Source organism: Electrona antarctica (assembly GCF_951216825.1).
Source record: "Electrona antarctica genome assembly, chromosome: 7".
Lineage (NCBI taxonomy): Eukaryota > Metazoa > Chordata > Actinopteri > Myctophiformes > Myctophidae > Electrona > Electrona antarctica.
Window position 1 is genome coordinate 20,713,712 of NC_136812.1, and position 23,001 is coordinate 20,736,712.

Below are 23,001 nucleotides of genomic sequence, written 5' to 3' on the forward strand. Positions count from 1 at the left end.
GCTAAAAGAGAAGTAAAGGAGATTATTCTCTTAAGGTATAAAGGAATATTGGTCCCTGGGGGGATACCAAACAAGGCTGTTAGCGGGTTTGGTGGGATGGATACACCCAATAAGTCTTCTCCATTTATGGTTATCCAGGGTTAGATGAGGTCAGTGTCGTGATCTTCATATATGGAGATGGCCATATATGGTGCCATGATGTGTCAAGACTCACGTGGTGTGATGTCACGAGGCGTGACCATATATGGAGGCGTGACGTCACGAGGCGTGACCATATATGGAGCCTGACCTGGAGATGCAGGATTTCATAGTAAATGCGACCTCTGGTCCTCTGGTCGCATTTACATTTATACACACACACACACACACACACACACACACACACACACACACACACACACAACTTCACTGAAAATAGAGCTATCACGCCATCTATGTTTGGCACGTAGAACTTTCCATTACTACTTCTATCTCCAATTTTCGCTATTCCGGAAGGTGATTATAATAATAAACCTAAACTTACGGGAAGCCTTATTGTTGATCAAAGACATAAAAGTGTGTTTCTAGAGTTGACCACGCAACGTGTTAGGTTTGCACTGCAGCTCCTTGTTCCCCTGGCAACAAAAAGTGGCATTTCCTTGTTTTGATTATAAAAGGCACGTCACGGATGTTCTGAAAGAATGTCCCACAATGCATTGTGTCATTTTGTCAATAACCAGTCAGCCCCTCAGCTAAGCCACTACTTTATTTCCAGCAGTGATTAAACACGCTGTTTGTCATCCATACATTTTCCAGCTAGTACCGTTCTCTTGCGACAATTTGGTGTCTGCTGTTGGTTGGCGGTATTCGTATTCTGGGTGCCGTCCTGCTTGCTGGAGGTATGTAGTATGCAACTATGCACATCCCTTGTCAAACATTAGCTACAGTTTGCTAACGCCAGTAAAGGCTGTCATAGCCCAAGATTTAGACTATCGTAGAGTTCTTTTCCGATTCTGATCGTCAGAATCGAAAAAAACTCTACGAGAGTCTAAATCTTGGGCTAAGGCTGCCATAGGGCCAGGCTATGTATCAGCCACTTGCCCACTTATCTACTGTACTGTACTGGCATTTTTACCATGAACTATAAGTATTTACATAGTGTCAAAGTGGTGTTCCTAATAGCACAAACGTTTCTGTGAAGTGAAGTCTATGGGGAACACTATCTGTACTCACTGTGAGTCCTGCATCATCAACATGGTTATATTTCACCTAAAGTTAAGTCAAACAGACAGCACACGATTCTTGACTGTAATGTACCCAATATTGTTTAGTTTTTTTGTTGCATCGAATCAATATAATTCTTGTGTAATCAGCAACACCTAGCTGCAAGCAACAGTTGCAACTCTTTCCCTTGACAGCCCATTCATTGAAACCAAAAAGTCCTATCAACACTATCAACACTATCAAGACCTGACAGAGGCAGATGGCTTCTTGGTTAGAGTGGATGACAATATTATCACACGAAAAGATGAAATTACCTACCTAGGTTCCATCCTGGCGGCTAATCTTTCCGGTAATCAAAAAAGTCAATCAAAGAACAAGATTCCTTTACAGGATCTCCTCACTGGTCAACAAAAACACCTTGAAGACTTTAACAGGAGCCCTCGTACAAGGTTTCTTCGACTATGCATGCACCTCTTGGTACCACAGCACCTCAAAGGCCCTTAAAACAAGGCTCCAGACCTCCCAAAACAAACTGGTCAGGCTCCTACTTGGCCTCACCCCTGCCCACTTTGACAGGCTGGAATGGCTTAGGGTCGACGACAGAGTACAGCATCTTGCAATGGGTCTGGTCCACAAGATTCGATACACCACCAAGATACCCATGTACCTGTACTTCCTTAATGTTAACGAAGTCCACACCCACAACACCAGAGGGAGTGCAACAAACCATGTACAACCCAGATTTGGCACAAATAAATTATTTTCGCTCCTATGCCACCAAAATGTGGAACGCCCTATCAACAGTCATTAAGACATGTGAATCCCTTGACTCCTTCAAAACCGCTCTCAAAGGGCACCTACGGACGGCTGCAATTCGAAACTGGCCCCGTAAAATCGGAATCCCCCCCCCCCCCCTTTTCCCCCTCACTGTATATGTTTCTTTTCCCTTTTGACCTCCTTTTATGATGAATTCCTGTTCTGTTCTGTTCTTTGGCTATAGTGTCTATTTGTACGTCTCTAAATGTTTTGATGAATTGAACAAGGTGGACCCTCTTGTAAACAAGTGTAATGCTTTATTGCGTCGTCCACTCACAGTTAACAGCAGCGGACTGACCTAGTCCAAGCTGCTTCTTTTCAGGGGGATTATTGACAGAAAGTAGTAGCTCATAACATGTCTACGGTGGATTCTTATCAAACAAAAACTTGACAGATACAAAGAGGATAACCCAAAGCTTTCCATACAGCTGCAATATTCAGACTTTTTGGTTTCAGTGAATGTGTCAAGGGTTGGTATTGCATCTTCAATGCCAGATAGCATTAACATCTAAGTTGCTTGCGGCTAGCTAACACTGTCCCAGCCTGTGTCTGTGTGATCCAAATGTAGCATGGATCCAGAATATGAACGGCGCCTCCTTCGACAGATCAACATTCATAATGACAACTCAAGTCCCACTGTGAGTCCTAGTTTACTGTTCCACTCTCACAATTCTCATTTTGCTGTTGTCTAAAGGAATGCTTTTCACTGAAGTATTATAGTGATTAATGTTGAGCTCATCGACTGACTAATAATAACAAAGAGAGAATAGTTTAACAGCCTATGCCTTTCTATGACGCAGAAAATGACCAACGTGGTGCGTGGTGGTCTCACACCAACTAGCTCCCCCCTGTCATCCCCAAGTAAACACGGAGACAGGTTCATCCCAGCAAGAGCAGGGGCCAACTGGAATATCAACTTCCACAGAATCAATGTATGAACACGTTACAAATGAATGGGTGCCGGTATGTGTGTGTGTGTGTGTGTGTGTGAGAGAGAGAGAGAGAGAGAGCAGCATTATGTGAATGGAATGTTGAGAGTAAGATCAAGCTGCCCTCCACCTAACATGCATCATCTTGGTGCTTACATTTTGTTACAGTATTATTGTTTTGTTTAGAACAAGTCTCCTATCGTCAGACTTCTAATGTTGTTTTTGTGATTTTCAAATAGGAAAATGAGAAAACACCAAGTCAAAATAGAAAAACAAAGGATGCATCTTCTGATAATAGCAAAGGTGAATTAACAGTTTCAAAATGAATAACATTAACAAGTAGATTGAAACAACACCTTGTCTGCTGTCCACTGAACAGATCCTGGTAACCCAACTTTATCAATATGTCAAATGTCTATGTGTGCAGCGGATGGGCTGGCCTACTCAGCTTTGCTGAAGAATGAGCTGCTGGGAGCAGGCATAGAGAAGGTCCAGGACCCACAGACGGAGGACAGGCGGCTGCAACCGTCCACCCCTGAAAGGAGGAGTCTTTTTCATGTAAGAACCCTAGCAGATTGCATACCAGACGAGATACATTGTCAGTCAGAGAATACTCTATTAGGGGGACAAAATTGTCATTTGAATTAACTGATCTGAACTCTGCTCTTAAATAGATGATACTTGACTAGATTAGCTACTTCTCCCTCTATAATTTTTGTTATTTTAATGAAGCTTCGCTCAGAGAGTAGCCTCTAGTTTGAGGGCACTAAACTGGTGCACTCGAATAACAAGCACAGTGTTTTCTCTCAGTTATGGTAATGGTCATTGGTCTATACTTTTGTAATATTTGCAGTACTCCCTCAGTGCCAAGAGGTCCTCACCAGATGATGGAAACAACATATCTCCCTACTCTTTATCACCTGTCAGTAGTAAAAGGTACAAAATAAGACAATCGATTACTCAGATTTAATTTATTATAATGTCAAAACTACTTGAGGTAGTTGACGGAGTAAACAAGTGTTGTGTGTAATTCTTCACTTTGATATCTGGAAGGAGACAATATTTCATGACATCTGAGTATCTGACCCTCTCTCATTTAGTCAAAAATTGCTGCGTTCGCCAAGGAAACCAACCCGTAAGATCTCAAAGATTCCCTTTAAGGTTCTGGATGCTCCTGAACTGCAGGATGACTTCTACCTCAATTTGGTCGACTGGTCCTCTCTTAATGTGCTCAGTGTTGGCCTGGGCACTTGTGTCTACCTCTGGAGTGCCTGCACCAGCCAGGTATGGTTTGTTTGTGTACATGCATGTGTGTGTGCATAATGTGTGTTTGTCTGTACCAGGATGTTTTTTTGTATAATATGCCAACGTGCTGTCAAACTATGGGATATATGTACATTTATTTGAGGTGTTTTCTATTTTTGATTGGCCAATAAAAGGCCTTATGGTGCGTTCACACGGGCAGACGCAAAGGCACAATGATGCATGTAGCTGCTCCAAATGATACTCTCATTCGTCTTTGCAACATTACAAGAGAAACTCTTACTTTTCCTTAGGTAACAAGGTTGTGTGACTTATCAGTGGAGGGAGACTCGGTCACGTCAGTTGGCTGGTCGGAAAGGGTGAGTACTGATCCTGTGCCGTGTCTTCACGTCTACAACGGTACATGATGTGATATGGGTTTAGACAGACATTTTTGTTGTTGTTGTGTTTGTCTCTAGGGTAACCTGGTGGCAGTGGGAACTCATAAAGGATATGTACAGATTTGGGATGCTGGTGCTGGGAAGAAACTCTTTGCCCTGGAAGGACACACAGCCAGAGTCGGTGAGGCAGTTTCCAATAGTAAAACATTTGACATGGCCTACATTTCATATAAATATATTTGACAGAAATGCTCATTTCATTTTCCTCTCTCTCACTAAAACAGTCTTTCTCTCGCTCTTGCTCTTTCTGCCAAACCCCCTCTCTCGGTGTGTACTCGGCACAAGGTTGAGTAATGTGTGTCACTTTGTTGTTAATTATTACTGAGTCCACTACAGCCAATTTCAGATAAACATTTCATATCCAGCAATTCACATTACAGACACTATCGCTTCTTACTATTCAACAAATTGCCCACAAATCTACACAAAGTATAACGCTCAGCCAAATACTAGGGTTGACCCAGCCTTGTTTACAGAAATGTTCACAGTCTTAAAGACACCATGATTATTTTTTTTACTTATTTTATTTATTTTTATTGGGATTTATGTCTGTCTTTTATTCTATGTTGTATTCCTATGTTATTAAATAAAGCAAACTTGTGTATCCGTCTGCAGGAGCGCTGGCGTGGAATGCAGACCAGTTGTCGTCAGGTAGCCGCGATCGTATGATTGTTCAGAGAGACGTGCGGACCCCTCCGCTACAGTCGGAAAGGCGGTTGCAGGGACACCGACAGGAAGTGTGCGGCCTGAAGTGGAGCACTGATCACCAGCTGCTTGCCTCGGGAGGGAACGACAACAAGGTAGAGTCATTGGTGGAAAGGAATTTCCCTGTTATTTAATTGTGTTCAGGGGTGTGGAAAAGAGTTAAGCTCATCATATATATTATCATTATCATGGAAGGAAATTACATGACATTTGTTGCAGGGCGAGGCCTGCAACAAATGTCATATATCATATTGATATTTTTTATTTTCAAATCTTTCAAATACCTTGATATTGAGATTATAACAATGTTATTGTATTCGTGAGAATATCAATTATCTTTTTAATTTGAAAATAAAATAACCGATCTAAATGTCTGTAACAGTACACAATATAATAATATTGCCGAGCTTGTAGCTCTGCAATATTATTATATTGTTTTTTTTATATAAAGGTTGTGATTGAAGCCAAGAAAAGACAACACTTATGCCATAACATGATATAATATGCAAAATCCCAGACAATATGCTTTTTTACTTTACTCTATTGGTTTATTTAGATGGGACAATGCGCATTGACTGATGAAGGCAGTAGTCCCGTAACACGTAGGTGCATTTTAATCTTGCACATTAGCCACTTTATTGAAGGCTTTTTTTTTGCTTTTCTATAAGAGTGCCTTGGTCTCATCCTTTTTTTTTCATCAATTGTCACCCAGCTGTACCAAGAGCACCATGTTGTAGATTTTTACTTCGGCCAAACTGATGCCCTCCTTCCTCTCTCTCTTTTTTCCACATCGATATAATATTGATACACCACCTGTCTGTGCTCTTAACCGTCTCAGTTACTGGTATGGAACCACTCTGCACTGAATCCAGTCCAAACGTATATGGACCACCTGGCTGCCGTGAAGGCCATTGCTTGGTCGCCACACCAGCATGGCCTGCTGGCATCTGGGGGCGGCACCGCCGACCGCTGCATTCGCTTCTGGAACACTCTAACCTCACAGCCACTGCAGTGTATGGACACAGGCTCACAGGTCTGCAACTTGGCCTGGTCCAAGCATGCTAATGAGCTGGTGAGTGCCTTCACAAACATCACATCTTGAGGTCCCCAACAAAATGAGGAACAGCATTTAAGCACTTCTATCCCATTTTATTTTTTTCCTATTTGAAAATAGCCTATCTACAAGCTTACATCATTGCGACGTGATGTGAGCTTGTAGATTTTTGAATAATGTTTGACTTGATTTTTGAACAATGCTGACAAATATTGACAAATCATCTCTTATGGGGTTTGCTGGCACAAAAGCTTCTTAAACGGGGGTCCAGTAAACCGATGCATATACATTTGGGGGTAAACAAATGGATCTACATCCTTGACATGAAAATGCTTCAGAACCACATACTAAATTACATTACACTCTTGTAGTTGGTGTTTGCACACAGTGAGAATACTCTGGATTAAGAGCATCTGCTAAATGCCTAAATTGTATTGGAGGCGACCAGGCTTTTCCTCCCCGTTATCACACACAATTGGCGACGCCCCCTTCTGTGCCTCTAGTCATACGTCACATTTTAGGAGGACAGCATTCCCCGGCTTTGCTCCGTGGTGGGAAATATTGCTTGGTGCTGGCATTGCATGGGGCGGGGCCGGGGTTAATAATTTACGATTCTGTGCCTATCGGTACATAACTCGAACGGCGCTGAGTCTGCTCTAGCATTCAGTATGGCCACTCGCTCGCCTAACGGTTCGCTCGGCGGTGCCTCTCGTTGCTCAAGCCCGCCAGAGACGGTGCGCCTCCGTCATTGTAACTGTTTTTTTGCTACTGCTAAGTGCTAACTGCTGTAGTCTTTTCTCACCAAGTGAACCGAGTGGCATATGCCTAAACCTAACCTTAAAAAAACAGAGGAGAAGGATTCGAACCTGAGCCACTGGGATTGAAAGAATAATGATTAACACATTATTCCACAGTGCCGTCTGGTTTAGCAGGGGTTTTGGGAGTTATTTAATGTAATCTACTCATGTGAGAGGCAGTTTGCGTACATCACAGAAGGTGGCGTTGCCAATTATCGCTGAGGAAAGGCCAATTCACGTATCGGAGACAGAATTATTATCATAATCGTGAAGTTCCTGTTGACAAAGGCTGACACTGTCTGTCTCAAACACACTTTCTCTTTCAAGGTGAGCACCCATGGCTATTCGCAGAACCAGATCCTAGTGTGGAAATATCCAGCCCTCACTCAGGTGGCCAAGCTCACGGGACACTCCTACAGAGTTCTCTACTTGGTCAGTGTTTTCATATTTACAGTGGTGTAAATTAACTAAGTACATTTACTCAAGTATTTTTACTTTAGTGGAGTTGTTCCAATTTTCAATACTTGCACTTCCACTACATCTCAGAGACAAATATTATACTTTTCTTTCCACTATAATTATTTGACAGCTTTAGTCATAGTTACTTTGTAGATTTAGATTATTATTACAAAGCATTTCCCACTTCAGCCATATATACATTTTGGCCATTTGAAAGTAGCTGATCTACACAAGCTCACAATGTTTTGCATTGTGAATGCTTTGAGCTTGTAGATCTGCTATTTTTGAATAGTGAACTTGTACTTGTAACAGACTATTTCTACAATGGTGTATTGATACTTTTACTTGAGTCTGTTTTATTTGTATCTTGCTTAAAGGAAATGCTTTGGGAAGAGTGCAAGCTGTCATATTGTGCACTCCTTAGTTTTCACACCACTCCTGCAGTTTGCAGCATCATAAATTAAATGGCATATATTTTTTCTTAAGGCCATGTCTCCTGATGGTGAGGCCATCGTCACAGGGGCGGGAGATGAGACCTTACGCTTCTGGAATGTATTCAGCAAAACACGATCGACCAAGGTAAGAACGCTAGTTGATAATGAGAGGTAGTTAGATAACTTAATTGATGTAACGTAATTGAAAATTAATCAATTAATGTTTTTTTCCAATGTTTCTTTTCCTTCTTGTCCCCCAGGAGTCTGTGTCAGTTTTAAACCTCTTTACCAGGATAAGGTAATTGAGCAAATAAAATGCTCTGTTGTTTACAGACACAGTAAATCCCAATGTTAGCTTGGATATTCAGTCATCATGATGGTGCTAAAGACATGCAATCCATGCAATCTCTTGATACGTTTTACATAGAACAATGAGCAATGACAGTAATGTTTACTTTTACTTGCTTACAGCTGATGGTAGAGCAATTCTTTGATATGTGTACCTTCAAAATGAATGTATTTTCTACATTTATTTTTAAATGTATGTATTTTCATGTGTTTTGATGTATTTAGTACCATAAGAAATCATATGCCTTACTTACAATATATTATACTTACTGTATGCCATTTACATTAATGTGGAGTTTGAAATGTGGAGCCAGTGTTGTTACTATAGTTTGTGTTATTCTCAGGTCTAAGTTATTTGCAACATTTATAACATGATCAAACTGGGTCAAGATCAATGTGATAGTTGTTAAAAATCCAAGGTTTTGTGGCTTCAAAACACAAAATCAAAGATATAAATGCCATACATGCCATGTTTTCCTAACTAGAATGACTTATTGGGATGCAGCACTGTAACCATCAGGAGACTACACTGAGTGTAGGGGAGCTGAAACATTGCGAGAGTCTAATGCTGTGCATCTAGACATCTCTTCACTGTGTAGTGAACAAATGAATAAAAAGTGATGGAACTGAAGAACCAGCAGTTCAGTTGATTTATGTGTCCTGAAAGTCATCATTGTCTCCCTCTAGTGGTTGGTTTCATGATCATCAAAGCGCATTGAATTAAATGTGAAGGGATGGATTCCATTGCCATCCAGAACTATTACTCATTAGAGTCCTTGCAATTTGGTGTAAAAAGTAAGTAGCCTTGCCGAGCCATGGGGCCCATAGGGCAGGAGCCCATCTCCTGTTTCTGTAGCGTGAGGCAGCTTGATGTACAAGTACACCCCCTGGACATGATGCTAGTATGTCGCAGGGACTTACCCCCAATCCAACCCTTGATGCTGAGTGTCAAGCAGGGAGGCACTGGGTCGGTCTTTGGTATGACCCGGCCGGGGATTGAACCTCGACCTCCCAGTCTCAGGGCGGACACTAACCACAAGGCCACTGAGCTGGCAATTTGGTGTGGTTTAATACAAAATTCTAGACATTTTATTGCTAGAAATGATAAACATTGCACCTTTAGAATAAAGCCGAACCAAAATAACAGTCAATGTAGATGAGGATCAGTCATGTGTGTGGGTGGGTTAAGTTTTTGTGCACTTTAATTTAAACATTACTCTGTGTTGTAATGTGTAAACCTACAACCGACAATCCCTCTGCCCACCCTGGATACACTGTGCCCAGCTACGTCCCATTCTCCCTGACAATCCCTCTGCCCACCCTGCCCTCGCCAACCAGACCCAGCAGCATCAACCACAACAGGCAAGGTGGGAGAGGGTTGGCACAGAATTTGTAGGTTTAGTTCATGACCATCAATTGTTTAATCACACTTCATAGTAGACGAGTCATGTCTGTTTAAAAAATAAAATAATAATAATAATCTGTAGCAGGTTTAAAGGTTAGAGTATGGTGGAAATTGACATATTTAATTTATACGTATTTGATTAACTTTTCTAAAGGGAACAACAAACCTCCTAGCACAGTGGTTTTCAACCAGTGGTCCGGGGACCACTAGGTTCCAGGTGGTCCCCAGCTATAATGATGGAAAGTTGGTAACCATTGATTTCATTTAACACTCTCAATTAAGAGTTAAATTATTGTTAAACATCTGGCATTACTTAATTTACAAGAAGTCTACACAATTAGAATGTAGAAGAATTGTTATTTTGTGTTTGCCTGTTATCTCTCCTAATGTTACCGTACCGAGTACCGACATCAATACAGCATGGAATTGTTGACAAAATTTTATCCAACAGAAAAATATTCTTTAGTTTTGGGTCTTGGAGGCTACATCAAATGGTCCGTACGTGGCTCAAATGCCGAATAAATAATGGGCCTTGAATTGATATGAAAAGGGTTGAAAACCATGCACTGTCCTAGCAGACTGGACATTGTAGGAGCTCAATTGCTCCAGAAGGTGGCAGTAATGCAACATTATAGAGGAGCATACTACTTGGAACAGCGGAAGCACGTGACCTGACCGGACATTGAGAGGAGCGGGAAGTTGGAATTTTGACAACAAGGCTAGCTCTACACCAAGGTAACGTACAATACAATCCTCTTAAATATAAAAAAAAGAGCCATAACATTCGTACAAGCAACAAATTAAGCAAGTCCGTTTAGTCAGTAACGGCACGCATTAAGGCTATGGACCAGAGCTATGGCAGTAATTAAACGTCAGCGCACAGACTGCAGTCATGGTTTATCTACACAAGTGGTTGCCAGATAGCTTAGCCTAAGATTTAGACTCGTAGATATATTTATTTAATCGATTCTGACCTTTTCAATCAATGTCAGAATCGATAAAATACATCTACGAGAGTCTACATCTAAGGCTAGCTATAGCTAACGTTAGATGTATCCGGTCGCGAATATTGTGTCCATAGGAGTCCGAGAAAGAATTACACGATTATTGTTGAACTTGAAACATTTGTGTGTTTTGCTGTCCAGAATGGGGGACGGGAACCTTGTCCGCGAGTTGAAGCGGTGGGCGACAGAGGAGTTCAACCTGCCTCCCCAGTCTCTGCCACATGACAGTTATTTGAAAACGTATGTGTTTTATTCCTGTCTGTGCATCATAACAACTCATTCGGTCTTCAGAACGAATCCTTATTTTTCCACCGTAATATATGTATAATGAATGTTCTATATTTGTTTTAGGTTGTGTGTAGGCAAAGGTTCATCCATATGGAAATATGTTATCCAACATGTTTTTCAACAGCGGTGAGTCTTCTACATTACACAGTATTTATTAACAGTTTGCAGAATTACAGTACATTTCAAGCACAACTCCATACAAAAACTGTTAAAGGGTCATTCCACTCATTTTCATGTTAATGACATTTTTTTCACAATTACAGTTCTAGGAAACACAGAATGGGGGGGCTTTTTTATTATTTCCACACAGCTCTAAGGTATATTAATGTCGAAAATGAGTGGAATGCCCCTTTAACTGCGGTACGACATCATAAAGCTTTACAATAGGGTCCACCATTTTCAATTCATTTTGTGATGATAATCCCCTGCCTGTATTTCTGTTCTTGCAGGAAAGTCAAGATCATACGTGGTAACCTTCAGTGGTATCCTTTTTTTTGTTTCACTAGTCACTACTTGCAAAGTTCTTGTTTGAACTTTGAAAGCTTGATTTGCTGAAATATCTCCCATTTTTATGTTTTGACTTGTACTGTATAGTTTGGTACTGTAAATACAAATGTCTAAATAATGTTTTTAAACTGGATTATTTCCTTGCCAGTGTGCAGATTCACTTTCTAAGCACCTAGTGTATATGCTATTTCTATGCTATGTAGCCATTTCCTTCACACTGATCTCAGGTACAAAGGGGTGCAAGCCAAGGAGGTACAACTTGTTTTTTTAACTACAGAATTACTACAGAATTAGACTCACTAAGAAATATAGAATAGATTAGTCAGAATAACCTGTTTAGAGCAGACATACTGTATGGGTCGGGTCATGTGATAATCCTGTTGACAGCAGACATGTTGGTCATGTATTTGTACTGCGATTGATACATTCTGACAAATGATGACGGTAATAATAGTGAACTGTGCACTGTAGAATATCTATTCTTCATGATAACTTTACCTGAGCCACTCAGATGATATTATGCATTCTATCTCCCCTGCATTTGTTCATCCTCAGTTGAAGCAGGCTGAAGGCCAGAGTGAGGCTGTGAAGCGGAGAGAGCTCCAGGAGAAGATCGAACACCTTAGAGCTGAGATCAGTCACCTGGACACTCAGATCAGTGGGGGCTGTGGGGCAGAGGACCAACTGGCCACAGAAGGTTAGGTTATCCCTGCACACATCATCTTCTCCACTGTTTTTCCACAGCCTGTTAAAGCATTAAAAGGACATGTCGTTCTTCTACATTTTACATTAATGTGTTTTGTTATTACCCACGTCTTGTGTTTTCTACTTCTCTCGGATCAACAGAGCAGTCCATCAGCCGTACCTGGGCCCAGGTTGAAGACAGCCAGCGCAGGGAGCTGTTGCTTCAGGCCTTCAGGCAGCACTGCTCTGTGGGCCATCAGGCTCTGCGCGAAGACGCATGCAAAATCAGGAGACAATGCCAGAATGTCGAACAACTGGCGAGGTAAGGGAGAGACACGTGCACGAATCATGTAGCAGTTTTAGTCTGTGATAACTGCAATGTACTGACGAACTGTGTATGCCTTGCACTGCAGGAAGGCAGAGGTCAATGTTTTGTTTGAGAATGAACCTTCCAGCAACAGTGGTGGAGTCCAACCCAACTTCACCATGGCAACAGAGCCTCAGATCATGGTAAATGATCCCGATCTATCTCTATTAGCATTTTTATTGCATAATGTTTCAATTGCAAACAACTTTTTCCTATTTGTTGTGGTGTTTCTGCAACAGCGTGAGGTGAGAGACCTGTGTGATGAGCGAGTCCTCTTCTTCCAGTCTTTACAAGAGAGTGAACAGAAGACGGCTCCCTCTGCTGCCTCGCAGTAAGGATTTAATGCATGTAGCTTATCACTGATCATTTCTATTGTTCAAGGAACAATTCACCTTTTTCCAATGCTATCTTTGGTAATCAAATCAAATTGGTAATCAATAATGCTCACTATAGGACGTTACAATTAAATGGCTCAAATGTACTGGCCAGTGGCCAATGACGCCATTGGCAGGGATTTTAAACTAGATTTAATTTTATTATTAATGCAACAACTGTGCCTGTGGCTACCATTTTAACTACTATTCAACACGCTAGTAAGAGAAAGGCTGTAACATGTCTTCCTGGCTGTGACAACCTTTCTTTGTTAGCTTGATGTCAGATAAACCGGCACATTCGGCAGGCACATCTTTTAGCTATCCACAGCCTGCCACTGAGACAAAGAGCAAGTAAACAGAAATACAAGTGTCTAAAAGTGAGCAAAAGGACCAAGATATGGATGAAATTTAAAAAAGATAAAGGGTTCCTTTCATGTGCTCAAGATCACCTTATGATTTTTAATCCTTTACCACCTCTCTCTTTCTCAGCATGACCCGTGAACAAAGAGCTGCCATGTTTAAATATTGGTTAAGTGCTGTGGAGGTTGGTACCATTTATTGGCATTTATATACGATAGCTGATATGGTTTGATTTTCACACCATATCATGACAATGTGTTTGTTTGTCTCATCAGGATCTGCTATGTGGCTATCCTCCAAACCAAATCCTTTCAGCCTTGCAGTATTTAGCTTTTAGACAACAGAGGGACATGGAGGAAAAACTAACCTCTCTGGATGTGACTCAGGATGTGACAGCATTACGGTATGATTAACTCCAATGCATTTATGGCCATCTTGTTTCTAGGAGGAATAGGAACTCTGTGGGCATGAGTTGTGATTTAACATGTAGAATTTATCTTACAAAATCACACCCGTGTGAAGTGAGGGGCGCTTTACCAACCTTTATCATCTTACATCATCGCGATATAACATAACATCATATGCTGATTTGCTCAGTGACAGACAAAACAAACATTAAACAGTCCATTTTCAATGGCATTTTTAATGTTTGTCTAGGAAAGACAAACATTGGGCTGGCGGCCCTCAAAAATACCACACACCCACACAATCTATTCTATGACCCAAATAATAATTACCAAACAAAATGAATGGGTATAGATGTTTCCAGATTCCTTTTTAGGAATACTGTTCAGTCTTAATGTAAATTGCCACCGTTTATGGCTTTTCTCTATTATGGGAAATTGAGTCCCTATTCATTACAATAGAGGGGGTGGAGCGGTGCGCTTCCTCGTCCGCGCTGTTGTTGTGATCGCCACTTTGGAATACTTTTGGAGTTACACCGTTTTAAAGTGGATTTTCATGACAAGCAACGAAGCGGTCTACAGCCACTGTGGCTGTTCAAATGTAAACATAGGCAGTGAAGCCTGAAACACGATCCCACAATCCCGGGTGATGAAACTGTTAATATACTGCAGCTTGTTTTGTCATCCTCATTTCACCTCACACCCCTCATAATTTTCAAGCAAGTATTTATTCAATGTTTATTGCAGGTTTCGCTATGAGAGCAATCACCTACTGGACATCAGCAGAGAAGAGGAAAAGGAGTTACCACCTGTGAAGCATCTACTACAAGTATTGCAGTGCACACACACACACACACACACACACACACACACACACTTTAATTAAAGACAAATCTTTATTTATCAATAGCTCCATTTCTTACACAAGTGTAATTTGAAGTGCTTCACATGTGTTTGTGCTGTTCCAGTGTGCGTGGGAGGTGGTGGAGCAGAGTACTGTGGAGTTGAACCAGACCCGCTCCAGGGTTCAGCAGCTCCAAAGTGAGCTGCAAGCCCGCAAGGAGGACTCAATGCAGGAGGTGTCTTTGAAGGGGAATGACCACAACGATACTTTGGCTTTGTAAGTAAACTCTGGGACATTTTTTTCTAGATGTACTGTATGTAACTGTCTGCTCTGTGATACTCTTTCTCTGTCTGCATCCCTCCCAGATCAGTGTTAGAGCTGGAACTTCAGTGTGTGAAGCAGGTAGCAGTGAGAGACCATATTAGAGAACAGTGTCTCCATTTTAATCAGGAAGCTAAAAGCCAGCAGCAGGCACTTAGGAACCTGCACAACCAATGGCAGAGCATCCTGGACTTTAGACAGCTTGTGGTAAGCATGTCTGTTTTTTTTCTCCTAGTCAGCTGATTCGTGATTCCTAATGTCACATACATGAATCGCCAGTCTGTGCAGCTATAGAATATATTATAATCCCACGCTGAGGAACATTCATAAACATAAAATTAAACATTCTAATAAACATAATAATCATAATCATACTGATCATCATTATGGAAACAATTCAGAAAATAGGGCCCAGTTGAAATACAAAACAAAAATCAGCGTTTTCCTTTGCCCTGTTTCGCTCTAGTTCTTATCAGTTCGTTCATGTATCTGATTGTTCGGGGAAAGAAGCTTTTTTTCTCCACCAGGCCGAAGGCATGGGGAGAGAGTATGTTTTGCACTCCGTCCGTGTGTGTGTCCTTCCGCCCTTCCGTCCGTCCGTCCGTTATCAGCTAATCTCCGGTACCGTTGGCCCGATCCATGCCAAACTTTGCACACACACTCCATGGATGCCAACGACGAACCTCTGCCCCAAATATTCCTCAACGGCCTGTTAGAGCGCCACCATGAGGCCGATTTCTGCTAAACACATTGCTTATGTTAGTCGCACAGATTTCATCCAAATCTCACGCAAATCGGTACACATGATCTCTGTAGTCATGTGATCAAGACGAGTCTGTTGGATTTCTCAGATTCTACACTGATTGGCTAACATTGCCTTCTAAAGTTTTCAGGAGTGGCCCGTTTAGTTCAAAATGCTGCACATGTCCTGCTCATCCAGAATTATATCCTCAGAGATTCGATGAGTGATCTGGCTCTGCATTTCCTCAACAAAATGAAGAAAATTGTTGCAAAAAACAAACAAACAAAAAAACATGTTTATATTACTCCTAAACATTTTGCCAAACATCTCACACACTCCTATCCTCCTGGTGGAGACCTGTGCCCAGAAGGGCACTTTTTCTAGTTTGCAGTCTATTTCCAGTGGTTTTGAGACTGCAAAAATGTTTTCCATGCGGCAGCATCTCAAACAGTGCAGTTGGGATGGCTTGGGTCCTTCATAATTCCACAAGCTTTGCTGACATAATGTCATACAGGGCTTCGATGGGGGGGATATCACATCCGCTGATGCGTTCGGCTGTCTGCACAACCCTCTGCATTGCTTTACGGTTGAGGTTGGTGCAGCTGCCATACCAGGTAGTGAAGCAGCCAGTCAGGATGCTCTCTGTGGTGCCTCTGTAGAAAGCTTTTAGGACTTTGGGGCCCATGCCAGCTTTCTTGAGTCTTCTCAAGAAGTAGAGGCGTTGTTGTGCTTTCTTCACCACCCGCTCAGTCTGTACTGTCCAGGTGAGATCCTCAGTGATGTGCACCCCCAGGAATTTGAACTCTGACCCTTTCCACTGCAGAACCCCCAATCTGGATGGGAGAGCGGTCTCTGGGAGCCAGGTACTCCTGTAGACAAAGATCAGCTCTTTTGTTTTGTCAACATTCAGTGCCAGGTTGTTCTCCTGGCACCATTGTGCCAGGTTCTCCTTCTCTCCTGTAGGCTGATTCATCATCGTCTGTGATCAAGCCTATGACTGTGGTGTCATAGAGATATTTTGAGGACATCATCTTTCGGAAAGCTCATTTTCTAAACAACTAATTAACCCAGATTTATTTCATTATTTGACAATGATAATTTGTTAGTTGCAGCCATAGAACTTATACTTCCTGTCATTCCATCTACATCTGTATTAGTAACATTTTGTTGTATTGTTTTTCTCTAGGATGTCAGGCAGGAGCAGATCAGGGGCCTTATTAAAGGGAATTCCTCAGCCAAGACTGAGCTGACCCGTCTGCACAGAGAGGTGTGGATGTCCTCTTGTATTGTACTTGTACTACAGTGAATGGAAGTTGAATACCGTAAGTTGTAATATAACAATTACTGTACTGTCTCTCTGTATTCAGTTAGTGCAGTTTGTCCAGGGAAAGCTTGTGCCGCAATTCGGAGAAGTCATCACAGCAACAAACCACCTACGAAACTCGGTTTCCCAGGAGGCCAGACATTTTGGAACCGTTTCACTCTTGTCTCTGGACCGTAGAACTGTTGAAGGGTAAGAGATAGTTTCATGCATTTGGTTATTAAGCTTTCTCATTTTTACTTTTAGAAATGACTACATTTGTATTTTTTCCATTTTAGTTGGGTAATCAAGTTTGTCTCTATTATTTCAGAGTGCAAAGAATACCAGCATCATGGCTGTCCATCCATCGTTTGCAGTCTTCTTGCTTCTACAACTTGTGTCAAAGCCTGGCTTTTCCACTGTACAGGGTAAGCCTGCCTATGCATATTTTACAAGGATCTGCTAAAATCTAACAATCGAGGCTGTGAGCCTCAATGTGTATGTTTGTGTGTATGTATAATAACGCCATGCCAGGTTATAAATAAGACACAGATGAGAGACGTGTGCAAAGAGATACACACTTGTACAACCCTTTGCCATTTGGAATACATTACAAAAAAATATATATATATATATATATATATATATATATATATAAAAGACACATTGTCTACTTTTTTTTCACATCCCTAATATATATATATATATTATATTCTACTGCTTGTCTCACTCCCTATCCCTCCTACAGGCTCCAGAGGAATTGTACTCCCAGACTCGCTCCCAGCTACTTGAGTTGTGTTTTCTCCGTCGCCTGCTGCAGCTCCATACCACCACTTTGCAGAAAGTACAGCAGCAGAGAGAGCTGCTACATGAACCTGACCTGAAAGGTAAAATGAGGCTTCAGCTCATTATTTGTAAAGGGGTCAGAAACGGGTCTCGTATTGAGAGCTGGTTGCACACTATGCAAGAATAAGCATGTTTGGTGTTAAAATCGGTCTATGTATGTAACAACATCCTCTTCTTTGTTGTGCTTGGAAGCCATTCTGTCCAGAGTTGCGGAGGAGGATCAGAAGATTCTTAAGTCTCTGATACCAAGAGTCAGACAGCTCTCCAAGCATGTTGCACAGGGTCAGTCTTATGGCAAACAAGTCAAAACTGCAGTCTCTCACTGGTGAGTCAATATTATGATATGAAACTTTGGGTTTTATAGATGACTTGCAGGCCATTAACTACTGTGAACCACTTGCAATAGATTAAACAACACTAACTTTATTGTAATTTGCATTACCTATTCTCAGCATTTGTGATTTCCAGTCAACATGCACTGAGGGACTTTGTTATTTCCCCATGTGTATTTGTTCTGATTTACAGGTGGGATCAACCAGCCCAGCATGCCCTTCCTGAGATCAATAAAGGAGGACTGACTTTTCAGCAGTGGTTACAGAGGTGGAAACAAGCTGCCAAGACTTCATAATAAACTACTAAAAACTACTAGCCCTAGAATGTCTCTGATGTTACATAATACAGAGCCATAGATCGATGCCGTTGGCATTGTGATAGTTGGGGTAATTAATCACACCACCTGCCCCATACATTTGTGTTGTGTTTCGATTACGTTTGTGCTTCTCAAAAGGAAGTTATAAACAACTAAATAGCCCATGGGAGGAGTATTGACTGTTTATTAACAGTTTGCGAAAAGTAGTTATACAATGATATGGGTATTATGATTTGCATACTTTCTTTAATGACTAAACTCATCTTACTTAGTGTATATTCTTTTTTAACCATAGGGGTATGTACCCTGTACTGTATATACTTGTAACTAATGCACGTGACTGCCCAATTTACCTTTTTATTTTATTTTAATAAAACGTTTTAAAATCAATTGTCATTTGCCTTCCCTGAAATGCACTCAACGAGTAGAAAATCACGTACGTCGTACAGTGCAAGGTGCAGGGTTGTATTGTACATGGCTGCACGATGTGTTTTTCCTCATAGTAGAATTCCATTACTTGCCCTGTTGTGTTGTCTCACTGTTTTTTTTTTTATCGTGGTGCGGGTGTACGAACTAAAACCTAGGGTTACGGGAACTTACGGATACGAACACGTTTGTAGCCATTGCACTACAACATCTATGACTGTAATATACACAGTAGTAGGTTGTTTCTTTGTAGCATTGGGGGTGTTAAATAATGTGAAAATGTCTTGTGAAGTGGACTCCGCCTCTCTATGCGGCTGCGCACTTGAGTTTTTCACTCCTACTCTGGCTTCCGGACGCCAAGAGAGGCTGCTGCCGCCGAATTTAAAGAGACAGGCGATACTTATTTTAAAATAACATAATCGGGCAACCATTGTTTCAAAGCTTATTTTCCGGGCATTCGCGTTATCACAGCTAGCTATTACTTGTTCGTTAAAAAATCCATAATGGCGGGTAATTGCATTCGCATCGAATAAGCGGCTCGGCTTGTCATTCCGCTCCACTCGGGTGGATTTTCCTTCTTTTGCGTTGAGGAGACTGGCCAGCCAAGGGATAGACTAGCCAAGGGAGGGAAGTAACGTTAAACGTTGCTTGCAAGGCTGGCAACCCCGATCAGGAGGAAGATTCTGTCGGATAGCCAACAAGCGGAGACACCGAAGCTTCCTCGTTAAGTTGTGGACTGGTAGTGTGGCTTCAAGCCTCCCCGTCGCCGGGATAATGGCGAAGATCCAGGCGCACAGCAACACGAAGCAAATAAACCAAATCCAAGACAAGCCTTACGTTGTAACGCAAAAGCAAGTGCAACAACAGCACTTCCAGAAACTGAAGGTAAGACAACGGAATACGAGAGAGGGAGAGAGAGGGGAAAGTCGTTCTCCCAGTCAGTCACAACCATTTTGTTCGTCATCCTATTGCATGGGATTTGAGGGCTTTCTCTCCTGTATAATGTAAAGTGAAAGAAACGAACCAGCTAGTTAGCTCCCTGGCCTTATTAAAAGTATGTGGTGGTTAGATAGACAGATGGACATGGCGTTTACGGTTCGACTCTTGATGCGACGTTTCGGTAGTAGTAAGTTGGTGGAGGGAGGAATGTCCACAACACACAGTAGTGTCAATATGAAAGCAGCTAACAACGACCTCGGCTGTTGGAAGTTCCTCCTTGTTCCTTTTTTTAAACGCTACTTTATACTTTGTCGCATGAGCCGTTCGCCCCGACAGAAAATGACGTTGTTTTCAACTGAAAAAAGTGTCGACGCGACGCCCGTCGACACTTTTTCCAGTTGAAAATACCGTATATTTGGTTGAAAATAACGTCATTTTCCTATCGAGGAGTGATACGGTGGCGCGACGAACTATAAATTAGCCTTTACGCTAATACGGTCTCGTCCAGTTGCTTTGCTTCTTCATTGAAAAAAAGGAGAAGAAAAAAAGCATTCTTTGTTGCACTGTAACGTTATTATGTGACAGTGGATGGGTTTCCACAGCATCGTAATTCGCCACGGTTTGGCGATGTTGTAGCATCAACAATAGCCAGCTGTAGTGTGTGACTGTACTCGTCGTATTTGTGTTATTTGACTTGTGTTACCTGCATAGTTGTGGTTTTGTCATATCACCGGGTTGTTGGCTAATGTTAGCCAGGGCTACCGATCCGCTACCGCAGTCATGGATTAATTGTTACAATGCTTTGTGCGAACAAATTGTCCCGTTTTCCTTATTGTGGCAGCGTTGAGGATTTTTGGCAGCTATCTGGTTGCCAAAGCACGTTAATGTATACACTCATTTATTGTATTTATTATTTATTTGATTTGTATTGTTGTATTTGTTTATATGGCACTTGTCAGTGAAGTCGGCTAACGTTGGCTATCTAACGTTACGCGTTTGCCCCTTTTTTTTGCACGGATGGCATTGAGAAAACCCTGCAGTGCTCATTTTTCGTATGTTTATGTTGTAGGGTTTGACTGTAGTAGTAACACAGGTTGATAACACGTCCAGCGATAACAGCTTAGACATGTAGTGATGTGTAAAAATCCGTGTTGGATTTGCTTCATGAATTGAACAGTAAGACATTTCTCTCATTTAGCGATGTTATCTTACGTTGCATTGGATTTGTATTTGTGTGTGTGGGTGTGTGCGCGCGCGTGTGTGTGTGCACGTGTGTGTGCGTGCGTGTGTGTGTGTGTGTGTGTGTGTGTGTATGTGTGTGTGTGCGCGCGCGCTCAGGTTGAAGATGCCTTGTCATACCTGGACCAAGTCAAAATACGATTTGGAAATGACCCTGGAATATACAACAAGTTTCTCGACATCATGAAAGAGTTCAAGTCACAGAGGTATAGCTATGGCAATTTTTCTTTTTCACCATTGATTTAGCAGAGATGACAGATTATTTAGCCTGGTCTCTTAACTCTTATAACTTTCTAATCTCTACAATTGGTCTTTTCTTAGAAAAATAAGTTGCCTCTTTCTGGGGATCCATTATTTCCATTACAATTCTCCCATGTGTTTACTATTTAGCAAATAATGTCGATAGGAAATTGCATTATAAAACTAAAACTATATGCATGTTCTCTCAAATAGCATCGACACACCAGGAGTTATAAACCGTGTATCACAACTCTTCCATGGGCACCCAGACCTGGTCTTAGGTTTCAATGCCTTCTTACCACCGGGGTATCGAATCGAAATCCCTAAGAATGGAATGGTTTTCCTCCAGTCTCCGTTCTCTACCCAGGTGAGACACTGATTTTACAGATGCAAAGGCAAAATGTTCAGAGGCAAAGATTGTAATGTTTCTATAGCAACAATTAGCCCATCAGACTTGTACTTTACCACATTCACCCTGTGTTCTGGGTTGTCCCAGATATTGAGTGCTCTTGAATTCTCCCAGATATTTCATTTTCAGTTGCACTATTTTGTATTGTGTGCAAAGAGAAATATTGTTACCTACCTAATTTCCGTTGAACATCACTCTCTGCATGATACCTAGGTGTCCCCAGGCCATCAGGGAAAGAGCCAAGCCCCCCCTGCGGTGGCAGCCACTTCAAGTAGTACCTCATCTAGTCATCCAGAGGCTGGCCCTGCCCCGAGCAGTGAAACTGTGGCGGCGACATCAGAGACGCTTTCTTCCTCGACCACCACAGGACCTCCCGAAACACCCAGTAGACTTTCCCTTCCCCTCTCTAACAGGGAGAGTCATAATCAGGCACCCACGTCCTCTGTATCGCCCCCTGCCTCGGAGCCCAGCCCTGTCGAGTTTGACAGTGCTATCAGCTATGTGAACAAGATCAAGAACCGTTTCCTCGACCATCCAGAGATCTATAGAGCCTTCCTGGAGATCCTGCATACATACCAGGTACGATGGAGCTAACGTGCACAGTGTTACAATGCATGAAACGGCTGGTTGCAATTCAAAAGTTTTCATAATTGGCAGGTGCCAATTATGAAATTTGCTTGATGAGTACTGTGACATTTGACAAGTCTTTCCATGCCTCATTGGTTTTGTTCATTGTCCTTATAGTTTTACTATTTTTTATTTCAGCTTTTGTTGTCTCAAAGATTGGATTCAGGTTTCTCGGAAAATCAGGTGAAAAAACCTGTGGTTTTCCAATCACATTGAGAATCCTGATGACTTTTCATCATGCTTGAAACCCTGAGGGTATTCTACTACCAAAATAATAATTTCTGTATCATTTACTATAGATTTGATCAGAGACTTTTTTGAATAGCAAATCGACATACTTTCATAAGAAATTCTCAAACTACTCGTGCAGTATAATCCAAGTCAGAGGTTTGCAATTGTTAAATTGTACGATGATCACAGCTATTTTCACTAAAGTATCGCTAAATAAACAATTTCTGTCAAATTTCATACATGAAGACAACTACACTGGCCCGTTCATTGGTCAGGTGTTCTGCTCAGTCAGCCTTCAGAGTCCAGACCAATGAACGACAACATGCTAGAGGCGGGTCTTCAGTTCA

The 23,001-nt window shown here is 41.7% G+C and overlaps 3 protein-coding genes across 6 annotated transcripts in view; all 3 read left to right on the forward strand.

Moving 5' to 3' along the window:
• The first annotated feature begins 691 nt into the window (after positions 1-691).
• fzr1a (fizzy/cell division cycle 20 related 1a) lies at positions 692-9,082 on the forward strand. Of its 2 annotated transcripts, none has more exons than XM_079505043.1 (14): positions 692-878; positions 2,562-2,657; positions 2,820-2,951; positions 3,188-3,251; positions 3,376-3,506; positions 3,802-3,884; positions 4,049-4,232; positions 4,505-4,570; positions 4,670-4,772; positions 5,267-5,451; positions 6,195-6,428; positions 7,535-7,639; positions 8,153-8,245; positions 8,361-9,082. In XM_079505043.1, exons 2-14 carry the CDS (start codon positions 2,589-2,591, stop codon positions 8,400-8,402), a joined length of 1,491 nt encoding a protein of 496 aa, XP_079361169.1. In that variant the 5' UTR covers positions 692-878; positions 2,562-2,588; the 3' UTR covers positions 8,403-9,082. The 2 variants fall into 2 exon arrangements, with proteins under 2 accessions (XP_079361169.1, XP_079361168.1); XM_079505042.1 differs by having other exon boundaries at positions 2,588-2,657.
• Positions 9,083-10,451: 1,369 nt separating this feature from the next.
• On the forward strand, positions 10,452-18,952 carry haus5 (HAUS augmin-like complex, subunit 5). The gene is made up of 20 exons (XM_079505147.1): positions 10,452-10,588; positions 10,999-11,097; positions 11,209-11,271; positions 11,595-11,627; positions 11,880-11,904; positions 12,208-12,349; positions 12,499-12,658; positions 12,750-12,846; positions 12,943-13,034; positions 13,567-13,621; positions 13,713-13,840; positions 14,589-14,670; positions 14,810-14,961; positions 15,051-15,213; positions 16,935-17,015; positions 17,116-17,261; positions 17,380-17,476; positions 17,797-17,935; positions 18,087-18,219; positions 18,420-18,952. The coding sequence occupies exons 2-20, from the start codon at positions 11,000-11,002 to the stop codon at positions 18,520-18,522; spliced, it is 1,989 nt and encodes a 662-aa protein (XP_079361273.1). The 5' UTR covers positions 10,452-10,588; position 10,999; the 3' UTR covers positions 18,523-18,952.
• Positions 18,953-19,299: 347 nt separating this feature from the next.
• The window catches only part of sin3b (SIN3 transcription regulator family member B), a 37,335-nt gene continuing 33,633 nt past the window's right edge, over positions 19,300-23,001 (forward strand). For 2 of the 3 annotated variants that reach the window (XM_079506630.1, XM_079506632.1), the window contains exons 1-4: positions 19,301-19,854; positions 21,247-21,353; positions 21,601-21,754; positions 22,010-22,375. In XM_079506630.1, coding sequence (XP_079362756.1) covers positions 19,744-19,854; positions 21,247-21,353; positions 21,601-21,754; positions 22,010-22,375 — 738 coding nt within the window. In that variant the 5' untranslated portion in view covers positions 19,301-19,743. Of the gene's footprint in view, positions 19,855-21,246; positions 21,354-21,600; positions 21,755-22,009; positions 22,376-23,001 lie in introns of all 3 variants that reach the window. The other variant, XM_079506631.1, reaches the window with a different exon arrangement.

What these genes read in the sequence shown, in the direction of transcription:
- fzr1a (XM_079505043.1), top strand. Translation starts at nt 2,589, where the DNA reads ATGGATCCAGAATATGAACGGCGCCTCCTTCGACAGATCAACATTCAT. An exon ending in ATGACAACTCAAGTCCCACT is followed by an intron (nt 2,658 to 2,819) that starts GTGAGTCCTAGT and finishes TCTATGACGCAG; the next exon opens with AAAATGACCAACGTGGTGCG. An exon ending in CCTACAGAGTTCTCTACTTG is followed by an intron (nt 7,640 to 8,152) that starts GTCAGTGTTTTC and finishes TTTTTTCTTAAG; the next exon opens with GCCATGTCTCCTGATGGTGA.
- haus5 (XM_079505147.1), top strand. Translation starts at nt 11,000, where the DNA reads ATGGGGGACGGGAACCTTGTCCGCGAGTTGAAGCGGTGGGCGACAGAG. An exon ending in GACCGTAGAACTGTTGAAGG is followed by an intron (nt 17,262 to 17,379) that starts GTAAGAGATAGT and finishes CTATTATTTCAG; the next exon opens with AGTGCAAAGAATACCAGCAT. An exon ending in ACATGAACCTGACCTGAAAG is followed by an intron (nt 17,936 to 18,086) that starts GTAAAATGAGGC and finishes TGTGCTTGGAAG; the next exon opens with CCATTCTGTCCAGAGTTGCG.